Below are 19,109 nucleotides of genomic sequence, written 5' to 3'. Positions count from 1 at the left end.
TGCGGAGCACAGGCTCCAGACGTGCAGGCTCAGTGGCCATGGCTCACGGGCCCAGCCGCTCAGCAGCATGTGGGATCTTCCCCGACCGGGGCACGAACCCGCGTCCCCTGCAGCGGCAGGCGGACTCTCAACCACTGCGCCACCAGGGAAGCCCTCTAGGGTTCTTTAACATGAGAAAGATATAAATCTCTCTCCCCTGTTTATACCACCATTATTTGGGGTTTCTAAATGTATGCAGCCGAATCTAATCCTAACCAAAGTATGAGCTTTGCTGTTGAATCACTATGTGACCTTGGACAAGACAGGTCTCTCCTCTGGCGTATATCTCCTTGTCATAGTGGCAGGGGCACCACAAACCAAGTCCAATGTCCAGGGACAGAACTAGTTCTTGTTGGACCCTCAGGGTTCTCATTTGGAAGCAGGGGGTAGAATCACTGTCTTGGCCGAGATGAGGATGCCTCACGTATGAAGAAGACACCTGGGGTGGACAGAGGGACGGGGCAAGAGAGGCTTCCGAGGTCCCTGGCACTGCCCTTGAAGCCTGCAGTTCCTGCTTCTTTGCTAATCTGGGACTGTGGAGAGCAACTGCCTTGAAAGGTCACACAAATAAAGGTGCCTGTTTGGTTTTGCCGTATCCCTGCCTGGGGCTGCAGTTCTAGTGCTGGACACCAGGGGGCAGGCAGCCTCCTGTGTCTATGGTGTCTATACCAAGCTTCCGGGGAGCAACTGGAGCAGAAAGAGTTACACAGAGGTCATTCTGGCTGTCCCCTGTCCTCAGAGGCAACTCGACCTCCTGTTACTAGCGTTCATCTCCACAGACTTGAGTTGGTGAAAATCAAGAAGGGGGGTGCTCCCAAATTCTCCCCTTTAATCACTGAGCAGCCAAGCACTCACCCTGTTCCAGGTGCCCCGGGAGGCCAAGTGCGGTGCTGAAGATGACTGAGTGGTCTCTGCCTGCAAGGAACTCATAGTCTGGAAGGGAGATGGACAAAAGCATGACACCAGGGACATGTGAAAGGAGAGAGCAAGTGCCCTGCCTGAAATGAAGCAGGGTGCCGTGAGGGAGGACGATGGAGTCAGTCGCTGGGTAGGAGAACCTGAAAGGCCTCCCTGGGGTGACATTTTCTGGGACCGGATGACAAGAGGGAGAAGGCACCACTGGGGCAGAGACTGGCAGGCAGAAGTGAGTTTGGCCCGAGCAAGCGCATAGGGAGGTGGCCGGGCGGGGCTGGAGCAGGGCAAGGGGAGGAGGGAGGCACTGCGTCACGGGGCCCGCAGCCTATGTTAACTGTGTATTCCTCTCTGACAGCATTGCTCCAAAATTTAGCACCTTAAACTACAATTATTTAATATCTCACCATTTGTGCGGACTGGGAATCTGTTCACGGCTTAGCTGGGTTGCTCTGCTTCAAGGTGTCTCACAGGCAGGTGCTGTGGCTCCATCTGGGCTCAACTTGGGGAGGACCTGCTCCCAAGATCATTCACAGGCTGCAGGATTGGACCCAGAGTCTGAGTTCCTTTCTGTCTGTTGGCCTGGGCACTTCCTCAGTTCACTCTTGGGTGGACGGCTACTCAGTGCAGCTCATAACGTGTGTGCTTGCTTCCCCAGATCCAGAGATATAACAGAGAGAGAAGAGAGAGAGAGAGAGAGAGAGAGAGAGAGAGAGAGAGAGAGAGAGAGAGAGAGAGAGCAAGCGAGTGAGTGGTGGAGAGGTGAGGGGTTGGGAGGAGGCAGTGAGCAGGGAGGGAGGGAAGGGAGGGGGAGGGAACACAGGAGAGAGCAGGTAAGAGGGAAGGGACGGACTGTTTGTCATTACATCTTGGAAGTGACCTCCCGTCACTCTTGCTGTATCCTGTGGGTCACAAGCCAGTCACTGACCACTTAGTAGTTGCACAAAGAGTGGAGCTTCCTGGCTGGACATGGAACACGGGCTGTGCCCCTGGGGATGCCCAGGGAGGCGTGTTCAGCAGGCTCACCCCAGGACTGGGAAAGGTGGCCACATTTTGGAAATGGCTCAATGATGAAAAGTGTAGCCTCCCTCTCATCATTAGAAAAGTAAAAATAAGACAATGGGGGCTTCCCTGGTGGCGCAGTGGTTGGGAGTCCGCCTGCCGATGCACGGGACACGGGTTCGTGCCCCGGTCCGGGAAGATCCCACATGCCGCGGAGCGGCTGGGCCCGTGAGCCATGGCCGCTGAGCCTGTGTGTCCGGAGCCTGTGCTCCGCGACGGGAGAGGTCACAACAGGGAGAGGCCCGCGTACCACGAAAAATAAAAATAAAAATAAAAAAAGACAATGAATTAGATGTCATTCCTCATCTGCTGAACCAGCAAAAAATGTCCCCCAAAGCTCCTGAAACTAGAACACTTGGTGTGGATGAGGGAAACGGGCACTGAATCCTCATTGACTCTTCTCCTGGAGGGTGACTTGTGCCGTGTCCCCAGATGCCCTCTCCTTTGACTCAGGGAGTCTACTTCTAGAGACCAGAGGCGATGACTAGAGATGTGCACAGAGTCCATGTTGGGGGGTGCCTTGTTTCTAAGAGCCCTGCCTGGGACACACCCCTTGTCCGACAGAGGGCATCCGGCTCCTCTGGCAGTGGGACACTGCAGACAAGTCCCCTTAGTGGGTCATGAACTGAGTTAGTGGATTATGTTAGGGTCAAAACCAAACCAAACCAAAACACAAACAAACCGAAAAAGGAACATATTAGAGAGCAGCCTTCCCCGTAAGGGTGAGTGTTGTTTCGTGACTTGGTCTCAGTCGTGGGTGTGTGAGGGCACTGCCAGCACGTGAAGCCCATTCTACACGGTGGGCAGTGGCAGCAAAGTATGAACACTGATGGTGTTAAGTGGATAGTTAAGGATATGGAGAGGGTACACCCAGCTGAAATTTAAAAACAGAATGCATATTATGATTCCATTTTGCAAATATAATGCACACACATGGAAAATGGTGTAGGGAACGGCTGTCTCTGGATGCCAGGATTTTTACAGTCTTTGTTTTGCTCATTTGGTCCTTTTTTTTTTTTTTTTTTTTGGTCTACAATGAATATCTATTCCTTTTGGAATAATACGGAAAACAATGAAAGGCAGCATACTGAGGGGGAAATAAGAAAAGAATGGAAACTTGCTTTTGCCTTGACCCTTCAACCTTGTGGTCTCAGTGCACAAAGGCTGGCCCAGCTAAGCAAGCTGGGCCTCACTGGGTACAGCGGGCCAGGAGAGTGGAGTTTGTGTCCCCACTGGACAGGTGAAAGAACTGGACTCAGAGGGCCACACAGCACTGAAGGATCAGCCCAGGCCTCCCAGTTCTGCGCTCCTGCTCCCGGGCACTGCCACTGTTTGTAGGTTCTGTCTGGGCTGCGGTGGGCCCCCAATACCTACCCCAGTCCTTACATCCCCCTCCCAGCTGTCCTGCCACAGCAGGCGTGCTTCCTCCAGCCTTCCCTGTGCACTGGGACATCACCCAGATGAAGGAGGTGGAGAGTGAGTGACCACAGTCTGTCCTGTGCCCAGGTCTGCGTCCTGCTCTCTGTGCATGCTGCCCAGTGTCCGGGAGGAGCAGGTGACAGGTGCAGAGACTCTGAGGCTGGCAGAGGAGAGAGGTAGCTTTCCTACTTACAAAGCACCCGGGTGCATTCACTGCAGGCTGAGTTTCAGGGGCAGTCAGAGCTGGGCTGGAACCCCGGCTGCAGCCCTCTCCCGCGGAGTGACTTCGGAGGTATCTTCATTTCTCTGAGTTTCAGTTTCTTTATTTACAAAGTAGGGGTTACATGGTGACTGCCACCTGTCCCTGGCAGGGCTGAATTAGATCGTGTACCTACAGAGCATGCCGCAAGCTGGAAGGGGCTATGCAGACGTGACTTGCTGCTTTGGGGAAAGAGGGTGCTGCAGCAGAGTGGTGCAAAGGGGCCTGGCTTTAGGTTTGGGAGAACTGTGGCGGTGACGCTGCTGCTGATGCGCTCATATCCCCTTGGCCCACCTGATTCACCTGCAGCTGGGGAGCTGGTCTCCAGCTAGCATCCCTTGAGATCCCCTGCCTGAGGGCGTGTCTGGCACCACGGGAGGCTCCTGTCCCAAGAACTGGCACAAGGGGCAGTGTGGCAGCACTAATGCCGGGCAATTCTCTACTTGCGCTGACAGAGTCAGGTCAGGTGGGAGGCTGTTTTCCAGCGAGGTGGAGCCTGGTTACCCATAGCAGGGGCCACTCCTCAAAGCCCCTTCAGTGGCTTTTCTCTTTCCAGGCTCCCTTTCCCTATGTCCTCACTCAAGCTTCTTGGAATCATCTCCAAAACAAACAACTTGCCTCCAAGTCCTTGTCCACTTCTGGGGAACCCAAACTCTGCTGAGGTTCTGCATTGCCTGTGTCACTTTGAGCGGGTTGCCTTGACCTCCTGGACTTGAGTTTCTACAACTGTAAAAAATGCGGGCAATACCTACCTCATCGAGTCGTTAAGAGATAAAGCACATGGAAACTCAGACTGAGGCAACGTTAACATTCAAACTGTGTAGGAGCAGCAGAAGCTCAGGAAATGGAGGAAGGAGCCTAAGCCCCCTGTGTCCACAGGGCACAGAGAGCTGCTGACAAGTGAGACCTGGCACAGTGAGGCCGTGTTGCAATCAAAGAAGAAGAGAAAGAGGACAAGGAAGACGGCAGGATGCAGGTTTCCAAAGACAGTGATCTGAGTCTCACAGGACTAAAGAGACCCTTAGTAAAGTTAAAGAGGCCTAGAAGATTTTGGCCAAAATCTTATAATTGGCCAGACAGATTGCCAGATACCCAGTCAACACTGGATGAAGTCTTTATTGGGTCTAGGAATCAGTGCATAGTTGCCATTAAAACTCACGTTTTGTTAAATGTGCAATATACTCTTCCCCGTAAGTTTTAATTTTCCAAGATGAAGTGCCCAGCATGCCTTTTGGAAGTTATTTCCTCTGAAGTATTGAAGTTACCCATTCCTGTTATCCGCCGTCCTAGCTGACCGTGTGGGATTCCCCCTTTCACCTCTGTGTTCCTCATTGGAAGTGATCTCCATGTGGGCAGGGACCACAACGTGTCCTGGTCACTGTGAAGGTACAGCGCTGGGCATAGAGCAGAGATGGATGGACGGACGGACGGATGGATGGATGGATGGATGGATGGAAGGAAGGGTGGGTGGATGGATGAGGAGTCCACAGAAAATAAGCCTTTATTGGGAGTGGGTTGAGGGTGTCACAAGTACAGGCCCTGGATGGTGTGCACAGAGCGCTTCCAGCTGTCCTTCCAGCGCTGAGCCTCCTTCACCTGCAGTGTGTTGTCATCCTGGATCTTCTTCAACTCCTCTTCAAATGACGCTAAATATTTCTGGGAGCAAGCAGCAGGAGGAGGCCACGTGAGGAAGGGCTTCTGGGCTCTGTGCCCTAGAGGAACACGGTAACCTGCTGGCAGTTAGCTTTGAACCCACTCCAGGCACCAGCAAGAGTTCCACAAGTCATTTCTCATTTACTTTGCCCAATAACCCATCAGGCAGGCCCAGTTGTTTCCCACGTTTTACAGATTGGGAAACTGAGGCTCACAACCTTGTCTGGGGTTATTTAGCTAGAAAGAGGCTGCGCAGGGACAAGGACCCTGCTCTATCTGATTCTGGACTCTGCCCTCCTTCTTAATCACCATCCCACACTGTAGCCTCCTTGCAGCTCAGGGGTCCTGGCTTCCTCGAGAGGCTGAGACCACTAGGCCTGAGCCCTCACTGAACTTGGTGGCAGAGTTGCCCCCTCTGCCTGGGTCTTAGCACGGTGGCCTGGGAACTGAGGGCTCTCCAAATACTGGGGTCAGCATATCTCAGGACGAGGTTTCTCTCTGGGGCACCAGGAACAAAAGTCCACACATCTTCAGAGCCGAGAGGTCCTGCAGGAGACCTCTGGGTGCAGCCTCCTCTTCGGGCAGGCCCCATGGGGCCTCACAGGCACTGGGTTCAAATCCTGGCTCTGGCACTCTGCAGTGCCATAGAGGGGACACACTTCTTTAAGTCTCAGTGTCGACAGCAGCAACATGGGGACGATTCTACCTTCCTCATGGGCTTGTTATAAGGATCCAGTGAGAAGGCTCAGGTCGAGAACAGAAAGTGCAGCAGGTGCTCAGGAACTGTCCCTTATTCCACCCATTGTCACCCGCTGCTCCCAAGGCCTCCATGCCTCTGACTACTCTGTCCCCTCACTCTGTCTCAACTGTTCCTCGGAAAGTCTTCCTTCACCGCGCCCCGCCCCCTGCACCAAGTCTGGGTGTGGTGTCTCTCGGCTGGGCTCCTGCAGCACTAGGGCTCACACCATCAGACCCAAGCTATCATTGGGACTGGACACGACCTGTGGTTCACGTGCTGGTGCTTAAGAACATTGGCTGTTCCCAGTGCTGACACTGTGCCCAGGGGCACCCTAACGTGTGTCATCTGCTCCATGGACCAAATGACAGGGCACCTGGTGATAGCAAGCTCCCTCCTTCCCAAGGCAGCCACACCGAGCTGCCCTGTGTTTCCTGGGGTGCACCCACCCTACCCTGTCTCTCCACTCACCAAATAGATAGCATCTCGGGCTTCCACGGATGCCAGGTGGCCCAGGGTCGTTTTGGTGGTGGTGATTGATGGTGTTTTCTGGAGAAGAATCTTGTATTGGATGGTGACTTCAGTGGGTTTGATTCCCGGCCACTTCCTACAAACAAACATGCATGAAAAGTCCTATAGGCTTATCTTCATCATTCACAGTGCACCCTTCATCCCTGGTGAAAAAGGTTAGCATTTCTTTAAAAAAAAATTATCATGCTTTAAATGTCTTAATTAAAAGAAAAACCCTGATAATAAACAAATGGGACCTAATGAAACTTAAAAGCTTTTGCACAGCAAAGGAAACCATAAACAAGACGAAAAGACAACCCTCAGAATGGGAGAAAATATTTGCAAATGAAGCAACTGACAAAGGACTAATCTCCAAAATTTACAAGCAACTCATGCAGCTCAATATCAAAAAAACAAACAGCCCAATCCAAAAATGGGCAGAAGACCTAAATAGACATTTCTCCAAAGAAGATATACAGATTGCCAACAAACACATGAAAGGATGCTCAACATCACTAATCATTAGAGAAATGCAAATGAAAACTACAGTGAGGTATCATCTCACACCAGTCAGAATGGCCATCATCAAAAAGTCTACAAACAATAAACGCTGGAGAGGGTGTGGAGGAAAGGGAACCCTCTTGCACTGTTGGTGGGAATGTAAATTGATACAGCCACTATGGAGAACCGTACGGAGGTTCCTTAAAAAACTAAAAATAGAACTGCCATATGACCCAGCAATCCCACTACTGGGCATATACCCTGAGAAAACCGTAATTAAAAAAGAGTCATGTACCACAATGTTCACTGCAGCTCTATTTACAATAGCCAGGACATGGAAGCAACCTAAGTTGCTTAGACAGATGAATGGATAAAGAAGATGTGGCAGGTATATACAATGGAATATTACTCAGCCATAAAAAGAAACGAAATTGAGTTATCTGTAGTGAGGTGGATGGACCTAGAGTCTGTCATACAGAGTGGAGTAAGTCAGAAAGAGAAAAACAAATACCGTATGCTAACACATATATATGGAATCTAAAAAAAAACGGTTCTAAAGAACCTAGGGGCAAGACAGGAATAAAGACACAGACGTAGAGAATGGAAGTGAGAGAGTGGCATGGACATATACACACTACCAAATGTAAAATAGATAGCTAATGGGAAGCAGCCACATAGCACAGGTAGATCAGCTCGGTGATGTGTGACCACCTAGAGGGGTGGGATAGGCAGGGTGGGAGGGAGACACAAGAGGGAGGGGATATGGGGATATTTGTATACGTATAGCTGATTCACTTTGTTATACAGCAGAAACTAACACACCATTGTAAAGCAATTATACTCCAGTAAAGATGTTAAAAAAAAAAAAAGAAAAACCCTACTGAGCATTTAACATTAAGCTTCGTCAAGTTCTTTTTTGCATTTTCATACAGTTTAAATCCATGTGTATAGACAGTTGGGTTCTGCATGGGGAAGGGGAATCCCACACCTCTAGGTGTTACCCTTTTCTGGGTCTCAGTTTCCTCATCAGTTGGCCAGTGAGGTGGCAGTCATCAGTTCCTGGCCTGCTTTTCCTATTCTGCTATAAAACCACGGCTGACAATTTAGCTGGGCAAATTGCTGCCTTACTTCTTCTTCCAGAGTAACATTCTTGGGTCACAGGGGACAAGCACTTTGGTAGCTCTTGTCATACATGATGGACAGCTGTAGTAGATCACAGTGCCACCAGCAATCTGAGAATGTGCCCCGCACTGGGACAGGCCTCCATTTCTTTGGGGGCCCCTTTGTGGGTCCTTATCACATGAACTAATAGCTGCTGAGCTCTTAGTATGTGCCGGGGCACTCCAAGTACAATCTCATTGAACTTTCTCTTCATAATATCGTGTAAGGTAGGCTGCCATGCCCATTTCACAGATGAGGAAACAGGCTTAGGACACAATGCCTTCCCAAGATTACTAGGTTTGTTTGACGTCAGAGCTCGTGGCCCTAACCATTCCACTGCACCACCCCCAGCAAATACAGCCATTTGTGGTATTCCTCCCTGTTCTCGGCTCTCACCTGCTCCCCCGTTTAAGCAGGGGCTTCTCACTCTCTTCCTCCAGGCAGAGCCCAGTGAGTTTCTTCCGTATTAGGATTGATGTCTTCTGTTTCGGGGGCTCCATCTCTGGCAGGCAAGAGACAGGTTACTGACGGCGGCCTCACCCACAGCCTGAGATCAAGGGGACCCCCGACCTTACATTTAGAGAAATGAGGGCTCACTCCCTTCTTCCCCACTTGGAGTCTCAGGCAGGAGGCAGAGGCCCCTCCCAAACAGAAGCCAAATGCACCTGATTCATAGGTGGGGGCTGAGGAGATGGCAGGGGCATCAAAGCTGGAGGATGCGAGGTATGGTTTGGGCATGGGTCCCAGCTCCAAAGCCCTCAGAATGATGCTCTGACTTTCTTGCAGCTTCTGTGAGCCCCCGAATATGCTTTGTAGAGCCTTCTTTGGCTTCTACTAGCTCAAATGGGTCCTGAACTAAGAATTTCTCCTGGAAATGCATACATTCAAGGTTGTCCCTCTCATGTCCGGCTCACTGACCTGCCCTTTGATGTGAAGAGAAAGGGGCTCCGTCCACGCGGTGAGCAGCCCTCTGCACCCTGGTCTGCGTGGATGGCAGGGCCAGGCTGCTCGGCTCAGAACCCCTACTTACAGAGCAGGAGAGGCTCCTGCAGACGTGGTGCAGGGGGTCTCCCTGGCCCGGCGGTTCCCTCCAAGTTACCGAGGCTGCCTCCCTGCCGGCTCCTCTCGCCTGTTCTACCTCAAGTCTGAACCCCAGGGTCTCTGCAGGCTCTGCCCTCCCAAACCAGGCTCACATTTGCCAAAGAGACCCCCAACACTGGAAAGTGACCAACGCCTCGAAATTCATATACATTTTGACCTAGAAAGTCCACTTCTAGGAATCTGTTGCCCCGGAACAGAGAACTATGGATGCAGATGTTCCCTTCAGCACGATTACAGGAGTGAAAAGCTGGACGGGGCCCGATGTGCACCAGCCAGCAGGGAACTAATCAGTAACATACGATGCACAGCAAATGAAAGTGCTCAGGGAGGTGGTGACTGGCTTGCCCAGCGTCAGCCCAAGGGGAAATGAGCTTACAAAAGAGCACACACTCGTGATCCATCCTCCCATCCCCCCACTGATATACACACAGGCCTGTGCCCAAAGGGAAATAACGAGGAGGAGGACAGCCAGTGTTAAGGGCACTTATTTCTGGGTAGAATGACCATGTTCGTTCTTCTCTTTCTTTGTAACTCATATTGCATTTCTCATTTTACTGTAAAAAATATTCATTGTCTGTCGAATGAAAACTTAAAAATATAAAAATAATATATTTATTTACTTAATAGATTAGTGATAAATGGATAATATTTAATATATGATTTGAGTCTTTGTGTAGTTATAAAAGTAATCGGTGCACATTATAAAAAATTTAAACATCACCTAACGGGGAAAAAGAAAAGATTTTAGAAATCTCTCACAGCCCCACTCACCAGAGATGGCCATCGACACTCTGCTCCCTGTCTCTCAGGCTCTGTCGCTCTCATTCTCTGTCTCTGTGTGTCTCTCACACAGACTCATTTCCATATATGCGGGGTGCGTGTTTATATCACATGTGTTTTTTTTTTAATAGTATCATAGGTAAGTATAATGGTCACTTTGCTTTCTCCTGTGACAGTATTCCTTCAGGACTTTCTGGTTGGCACATAGAGACCTACCACACCCACTTGAACAGCTGCACAGTTACTCCCTCCTACCTCTGGACCACAATTTATTTACCCAATCCTCTATATGTAGATGTTAACATTGTTTCCAATCCTTTGCAATTTCAAGCAGTGTTGTGAAGAATATGCTTGAAACTATCTTTGAAAAAGTATGCACGTATTTCTGTTGGATAAATTCCCAGGGTTAGAACAGCTAGGTCAAAGGCACACACGCTCAGGACTTTGAAGGCACCGACAGAGTGTTCTCCAAGAGAGTGGGGCGGACGTACACGTCTCTGAGAGGCTCTGTGGTGCTCAGGCTTCCTGACAGCCTCACCAGTGCTGGCTGCTACTGAACTTAAAAGCCTTGCCAGGCTGTTGGTGAGAAATGATATCTTAATAATGTTTATATTCACATTTTTCATCACTGGTGAAGTCAAGCGTCTTTTAAATTTATTGGCCTTTTGAACTGCATGTTTGTTCTCTATCTCTTTTTACAAATTTGGCCTGTTAGAGTCCTTTATACCACAGGGATATTAGGACATTCTCTGACCTATTAGTTATTAGGAATATTTTTGCAGTTTGTGGTTCATCTTCCCGTATTTTGACATTTTTCCTTGTTTTTGTTTTGGCCACAGAGAAGTGCCAGCCATTCCTTTATGGCTTCTGGCTCTCATACTTAGGAAAGCTGTCCCTACCTCAAGATTATGAAAATATTTAGCATTAGGATTTCATTTTTTATATATAATCTTTGATTCATTTGGGATTTGCTCTTTTAGTTAAAAAAAAGAGACTTTTAATTAAAACAAACAAAAATTCATCAGTCCCCTCCATAGAGAATGTATTTTCATTCTGGGGGAGTTGGGGGAAAGCGGACGGCACCCCCACCCCACCCCAGGCCCATCACCCTGTGTCACACCCCCTGGGGCCAGGGCACAAGGCCGGTGGCGCACATACTTGCAACCTGGACATCGTCAACGGTGACCACCTCATCCAACTGCAGCAGGAAATTCTCAGTGAAGGCGGCCAAGCTGGCTATGAAAAACCGGCTGTACTTCCGGGTGAACTCCTGGAGGAGACATGGGGAGCACGGTGCTGCAGGGAGAGGAACTTGTCTCCAAAGACAGACTGAGGGAGGATTTGGGGAGCAGCATGTGAGACAAGACCAGGGCCACGTGTCAACTGTGTCCAAGTTAACAGGCATCTGGTCTTCTCCAGGAGGCCTCTCCCTAGAGGGGACTTGGTTTGAAGATAGGAAATGATTCTGAAATGGCCAAGGGACAGACATAGACAATTTACTAAAGAGGAAGTAAAACTTGACATGGATCTTGGAAAAGAAGTTCTCATTAGTAATTAATTAAGTTAGGAATTAAAAAATGCAAGTCACAATGGCCAAGAAAGACCATCTCCACCTATGACACCCGCCTGCTTTCATACCCTGCTTTGGCCAGGGTGTCAGCAAAGGGCTGTGCTCAGTGCTGTTGTTGGGCTGTCAGTGGGGGTGACCTCTGGAGGGCAGTGCAGTCCTCAGCATCTAGATATGGAGTATATGGCACTACTGACCTCCAGCTGCTCCCTGGTCACCACAATCAAGGTGTCCAAATCTTCCTGCCTTTTCTCTTCCACTTGACACAGAGACTCCATTTCTTGGAGATGTGCTGGGTGTCCGAGATTTGGGTGGAGCTTCTGGGCATTTTCATCCTTCAGACAATCCAGAAATCAGTAGGATTTTTGACCTGGTCTTGAGGTCAGGACCAAAGAGTCACTGGCCTATGTCCTCTGCCAATTATGGCCACGGCCAGACTGATGTGTGCACTGACCTGGGTGTGTGAAGGGTAGAGGAGGGAAGACAGGGGCATGGCTGGAGCTGACTCCGAGGGTTAAGAAGTGGGAGAGCTGAGCATCTGCCCCAGAACAGTCAGGGGTTCAGTCCAACAAAATCAACAGCATCCACGTCCCATGGCTCGAAGGCCCATGTGGACAATTATTGTTGATCTCAAAGGCCACAGCCCCATAGAACCAGCTGACCTACCGATTAAATCCAACAAGGAGTGTGCTGAAGGCCTTCTATGAAGGAGCTGTTGGCTCAGCTCTCGTCTCTCCAGTGCCTAGTGTCCCTCACCCCCATCCAACAATCCCAAGCCTGTCCCAAGTCCTTCCCTGGGACTCATTTCTGCCGATGCCCCACCTCCATTTCTGAACTCCCAGGGCCTCTGGTCCTGGAGAGGAGGGGCTGGTCCGGGGGGGCCCACCTTCCTTCTCTCCAGCTGTTCCTGATAATTCGAGAACTGTTCCCGGATCTCTTTGGTGGAGGTGCAATATTTTTTCCAGTGGTGCTCCTTGAAATTTTCCATCACCAGCCAACACACCTGGGGCAATAGCTCCTCAAATCTCCTCATCTGGGCCCGTAATTCTGTAGGAATTGGGGGTGGGGGACCAGGGGAGAGCACAGAGCAGAGCCAAGTTGCTGTGGCAATCTCTCCAACAAAGGCTCAAAGCAGCTTCCCAAAGAGAAAGGCTTGGTCTACGATGTGGTAATAGTTATTCCATCAAAAGGGGTCCTGTGGTCAAACCAGCATTAAAAGTACTAGACTAAACAAGTTCAAAGCACTTCTTTTCTACTCTCTGTAGACCTTTCCAGTGCTTTTAAAATGCACTGCATCTTTCAGCAGTTCTGTCTCATCCATTATCTCTTCAAATATCGCCTTGACCCTAGTCTCCTCCTCTCCCTCTAGACCTCTAAATAGTTGCATGCCAGACCCACTCTTTTTTCCATCTCTCTTCACCTCTCTCCCATATTTCCATTTCTTTGTTTTTCTGTGCTGCATTTTGGTTATTTTCTTTGGTATTAAAGCCATTCATAATTTTAAAATTTCAATGATTTATTTTTCCAGTATAGAAGTTTGATTTGGTTCTCTTTCATATTTACTTGGTCATTTTAATAGTCTTTTGCTCCTTACTCATGTTTCCAATTTCCTCTTTTATTTAACTCTAAATAAATACAATATTTTATATTCTGTGTCTGATACATTCAATATCTGAAGTCTTCACTGGTCTCATTCTGCTGCCTCATGCTCAAGGTGCCTTTTTCTGTGTGTGTGTGTGTGTGTGTGTGTGTGTGTGTGTGTGTGTGTGTGTGTGTGTGTTGTACGGTGAACTGTTATTCTGGGCATTTTATTTGTGGGAATCCCTGGAGGCCTGAACTGAAGGTGGGCTTTTCTGGAGAGGATTTGTAGTATCTCTACTAAACAAGTATCTGGGCATGACTAACTCAAAATCATTTTAAGCTAAGGTATCAGCTAGAGGTCTTATGGATTATCCACAAACACAAAGTTGAATTCAGGTTTATCTAAGTGTGACTTCAGGTTTAAACACCACATAAGAGCTGGCTTATAGTTACGGATTCTCATTGGAGTTTTTCTTCTTCTTTATCCAGTGCCATGGCTTATAACAAGACGGTTTCCTTCTAGTCACTGGGGGAGGAGGGGATATGGTTTCTGTCTCATTTTCCTTACTATGCAGATGGAGCCCTGTGGAGACCCAGTTTTCTGTGGCTTGTGCCCTTTCAGACTGCCCACCTTGGGTCATCCGGTGCTTGGTCTCTGTTCCCAGTGTCCTGGAGCCCATGAAAACAGAGGCTCAAGTGGACCTGGGAGTCAGCAAAGCCCTCATGGCAATAGCCAGAGTCACTGCTCAATTTATCTCTGATTTCCTATTCTCACTTAATCTTGGAGCCCTGTGTGTTTCTTACTTTATAGCTAGCTCATCCATGCTTTTAAAAGTTTACCGCAAAAGTGTCATATCCAGGATTTTTACATGTTTTCAATGGGAGAGTTGGTCAGGATACTGGACTCCCTGAAGGAAATGGAAGTCTTCATTTAATGTGAACTGTCAATCTGCCCAAGAGGGACATAATCTGCAGCATTTCCCAAACCCATTTGACCAGGGAACCTTTCTTTTGAGGAAGATCACACAGGATGGGGTCCCACAGAGTTCACATGGGGAAACTCTGAGCTAGAGAAACAAAATGCTGCCCGTAGTTTCAATTCCAGTCATTCTACAGCTACAGTAATGAGAGCCACTGCTGATGATTTCCCCTGCATACAGCAGGGCTGGGAGGGGCTTAATCCTCAATAAAGCCTTGCATGGTGGGTATTATCCTTGTCTTCATTTACAGGCAAGAGAAGGTGACTTGGTCAAGGTCATATGGCTGGGAGATGGCAGTGCTGGGTCTTGACTCCACGTCTGGCTGTCCCCTAATCCTCTCCCTCTTCTACCCGTGCTGCCCCTCAACCAACACAGAAGGCCTGTGATGGGCCCTCAGGTTCCCTGCCTTACAAGCAGAAATAATCAGGACTTATGACTGCATAAAACACACATAGCTGTGGACATGGAGAAATAGGAAGGGGGGCGGGACCTATGGGTGTGTTTTCACAGCTCCTTTTAGGTCGTTATAATAAACATAAATGGCAAGATGTATCCTGCCTGCCTCTTTTCATGTCCCTATTCTCTAGGAGGCTATGTCTATCAAGTTCATCATAGCCCAAACCCAGCACAGGCTAGGCATCCAGTAGGCACTGTGGAAGGATTTTTCAAATGATTAAACACAGAGGCACCATATGACCCAGCAATCCTCCTCCTAGTTATAAACCCAAGAGAAATGAAATCACACATCCACACACAATAGGCACATGAACGTTTGCAGCAGCAGCATCCATAATTGCCAAAAGGTGGAAACAACCAAATGTCCATCACCGAATGAATAAACAATACTGCATGACTCCATTCATGTGAAAGCGCAGATAGGAAAATCTATAGAGACAGAAAGTAGATTAGCAGTTGTTTATGGCTGGGGACATGACGGAGGGACAGTGGGTTCTAAAATTCACAGTGGTGATGGTTGTACAACTCTATGACTATATAAAAAGCCACTGAATGGGTGTAAAGTGTACAATTCAATGTATTTTAATATATTAAAATTAAATAAAATTGAATGTATTAAAATTAAATTCATTAAGTGAATGTTTCAATAAAGCTGTAAAAAATATCTATTCAATGAGTGGAACATTTTTAGTGATACAAATCACCATATTTCTCAAGAAAAGTGAATTTTTTTTGGCATTGTTGTTTCTCCCCAGTTAAATCTGATCAAGGTTTTTACCTAATTCTAAGATGTCAGCTTTTCACAGGCAGGCTCCTTTGCCTCCCCAGTGACCTCCAGGTCAGGAAGGCGTCATTCAGGCCGTGAGAGGCTCTGTGCCCCCCACCCCACCGGCCTGCAGCCCATCTGCTGGCCACACCCACCTATGAGGCAGGAGTTGTGGTACTCATCAGCCTGGCTGTGGTACTCCAGGATCTTCCTGCAGATGTTCTCTGCGCACTGGTCAAAGGTTTCGTACATGCAGTTGGGCCTGGTGATTGAGCGCTTCTCTTTGCAGTAAAACTCCTGCAGGAAAGGGTTGAAAGTGTGGGTGCCAGGCCCCTCCCCAGGGGGCTCTGGCTCAGCATCTTGGCACCCTCCACCGTGCTTTCCTCACCCCCTGGCCTTCTCTACTGCTGTCCTCTACGCCAGGGTTGCTCCTCCTCCCTGTCTGTCGTTGTCACCACTGTCAGTATCCCAGGGCTATGCGAGGCGTGAGCGAGCCAATGGTATAATGCTATGTATCTTTCAAGACTAAAATGGGTCTTCCACCCACCAGGTTGAGAGCTTTCTCTGAAGCGCCAAGCTGGGCCACTAATATGGATGACCCAGAGCTTTTCTCTAAAGACTCACAGCCCAGGAGGAGGCAGACAGGAAGCACACAGACACCCCTGTGTGGGGTGCACTGGACCGGGGCCCTGGGTCGCTCCTACTGGAGGCGCCCTGCTCCCACGGCCCCACCCATCCCTCTGTGGTGCCACCGTGTCTGTCACCCTCTGCTGGGTGCTGGGCTCTCAGGGACAGAGACGGGGCTTGTTTCTCTTGGCACACCCGGTATCTGACACACAGTAGCCAAGAAATGGTTGGTGGCTGAATAAATGGGTAAATGAATGGCTGAGCTTTAATTTCTAGGATGAAAGACAGCACATGAGGTGACAGAAGCTGGGTAAGCGTGGTCATGGGGGCTGCAGCCCCCTTTGCTCAGTTTCACCCAAAGGCCATGATCAGCAGGAGGCAGAGCCCACTGGGGACGTGTGGCCAGCGGACGGCAGAGGGGCAGGCAGAGCCCTCACCTCCACCACGGTCAGCAGGTGCTCGTTGCTCTCCCAGAGGCGGCTCAGGATGATGCCTTTAAAATCCCTGCAACACACAGGAGACAGACCCCTGAGAGGCCTTGTCTAATCACACTAAATGGTGTGGACAAAACCAAAGGGACTGCACATTCTGAGTACTCAGCAACCCGGTCAGAACTGGAGTCGGACAGCTCGGGATGCCCAAGCACGTCCCCACCTAATATTTCTGTTCATCTAGTTTAATGCCTCTTGCATGTGACAAGCTGAGCTTGGCAGCTTCCAAGTGTCTCTGTTCTCTTTTGTCCTCATCACTTCTTGTATTTGCTCATTCCTGCCCCAGGGCCATTGCTCACACTGATTCCTCTCCAGGGAACACTAACTTTCCTCTTGGTCACGTTTGTTCCTGTTCTTCCTTAGATCCTGGCTCAGTGGTGATTCCTGACTGCCTTGTTCCAATGCTCTTCGTGGCCCTCAGCTTCACAGCACTCCCCGCAGGGGGACTGAGGACTGATCTGTGTGACTGGTCATTAGCCCCATCTTTCCCAGCACCTGGTGAAGTCCACCAGGACACACGCTGTGCGTCCGTTTTTGTTCACCGTGGAATCCTCTGTCCCATCGCAGTGCCTGCACCTATCAGTGCCTCAGTCTTGGTTGAGGGAAGAAAGAATGATTTCTTATAAATATTAGTCGAATGAGCAAGACGGCCTGTAGGACCCAACATCCTCTTTCTGGTACCTCTGGCCTTTGGGTTGACTGTGCGCACACGGGGTGTTTACTGAACAAACCTGCACAGATCCAGTGATCCAGATTCAGTCTCAACAGTAAGACTGAAATAAGGGACAGATGTGTTAGAACTGCATGTACCTGTAGGACAACTATTTTTTCACAATTTCTATAAAGTGATGCAGTGACTGCTTTACATACACATCAGTTTTGGCATTTTCTAAAATACATGTATAGAAGTCATGTGATCTTTCATTTAAAAATTCATTCATCATAATTAAAGAAAATTAGAAATAAACTGAAAAGCAAGAAGAAAAAATAAATGCTAAGATTTTACTGTATTTCCTTCTGCTGATTTTTAAATTGGTTTGGAACTAAGTTCACGTGCATTTTACATTCTGCACACTTAAAAGTGTTCCCCCTACATTATGACGTCATTCTAAATGGCTGTGTGACACCATCGAGTATGTATGCACCATGGTTTACAATCCCCCATTTTTGGACCTTTAGGGTTTTTTCCCATTTTTAACTGGGATAAAAAGTATTGCATGGTATATCACGCAAGCTTTTTCTTCTTGATAGATGGTTTCCTTGGTAGAGGGACCCACGGACCTGCACAAAGGGCATAAACTTATGGTCTTCACTATACCTTTCCCAACTGCTTTCTGGAAAAGTAATTTGCTGTCTGTTGACCTTGACAAAAACTCTACCCTCAAGCAAACGTTAGGCTCCTCTGCATGCTTTCACTATACTTTCCCAAATACTTTTCCACTGTGTGATTCATGACCCTGGCGTGATTTTACTAAGGATAACTTGGAACCTCATTGGCTTCTTGGGGAAACAAGATCTCCCCAGACTGGAGGGGAGACCCCCTCTAAGACCTCTCTCCCCCTCAAAGCCTATGCTCCTTCTTCCTCCTTTTGCCACTTTCCACCTTCCCTTCAGTTCCCTGGTTTCCTTTGATAGACCCCTTCATAGCCCTACCTCCTCTGTACGTCTGTCCACACCCTGCCAGACCTCTCCTTTCCCACTCCAGCCCTCAACCCCCTATAGTCACTTGAACTAAATTCAGGCGTCCTGTCCCCATCACAGCTCTCAAGGGACAGAGGAACTCCTGAAAGCAACTGCCTGAGGCTAAAGAGGAAAAAGAGCTAATTTGAAATAGGCTGGATGTTTCACCCACTCATATGCACTCTAGAATTCGGAAACTCTTGTTAAGTATACTTATTTTATGGCAATATAATTATTTGTGTGACTTCAACAAAAAGCTGTCCTCCTTGTAACAGGACATAATTGGAAACATTGATGTATAACCAAGTCTTTGACTGAAATGTCATATGGACAACGATGCATAGGATCAGATATGACGAAACGGTTTCAAGAAACTAAGGTTGACTTCATGGAGACAGTGCTTCAGAGCCCTCTTGCGAAAACCCACCTGGCACCTGGCTTATGAGGTTCCCAGCCTCACAGGTGAGTAAGGAAAACATTAAGGTACTGCAGGGACCTCAAGAAGAGAGGCTTTCCCCCAAATCTATAGGTACTGCTGGTGAAATCTGACTCGCCTTTTTGGCTTCAAGAGGCTTTTAAGAGTCTAATCTGAGATTCTTTTTGAAAAGTTCCAGCAACGCAAACGTAAAAAGTTTAGGTGGTCAGTCACCACGCTTGCTGCACTTATGTAAATAATCAGGCCAAAGCTAATGAGACCAGACTTGTTTTGTAAACAAGAATCAAAAAGAAGGGCGACATAAATTTTATGTTTCAGTGGGAAACTATAGCACTCTCTCGTGATTAGTAGATTCTATCCCTATTCATTGGCTTTGAGGTTTTGTGACCTCC

The 19,109-nt window shown here is 48.6% G+C and overlaps 1 protein-coding gene across 1 annotated transcript in view; it reads right to left on the bottom strand.

Annotated features, from left to right (window-relative positions):
• Positions 1-5,180: 5,180 nt before the first annotated feature.
• CCDC180 (coiled-coil domain containing 180) overlaps positions 5,181-19,109 on the bottom strand; it is a 55,350-nt gene continuing 41,421 nt past the window's right edge. Inside the window, 8 exon segments of the mRNA XM_059073224.2 lie at positions 5,181-5,347; positions 6,552-6,687; positions 8,649-8,754; positions 11,292-11,403; positions 11,898-12,035; positions 12,587-12,747; positions 15,639-15,780; positions 16,548-16,614. Coding sequence (XP_058929207.1) covers positions 5,216-5,347; positions 6,552-6,687; positions 8,649-8,754; positions 11,292-11,403; positions 11,898-12,035; positions 12,587-12,747; positions 15,639-15,780; positions 16,548-16,614 — 994 coding nt within the window. The 3' untranslated portion in view covers positions 5,181-5,215.

Source organism: Kogia breviceps, chromosome 8 (genome assembly GCF_026419965.1).
Source record: "Kogia breviceps isolate mKogBre1 chromosome 8, mKogBre1 haplotype 1, whole genome shotgun sequence".
Lineage (NCBI taxonomy): Eukaryota > Metazoa > Chordata > Mammalia > Artiodactyla > Physeteridae > Kogia > Kogia breviceps.
Note: the sequence above shows the minus strand (reverse complement) of the source record. Positions and strands in the feature narration are given on the sequence as shown.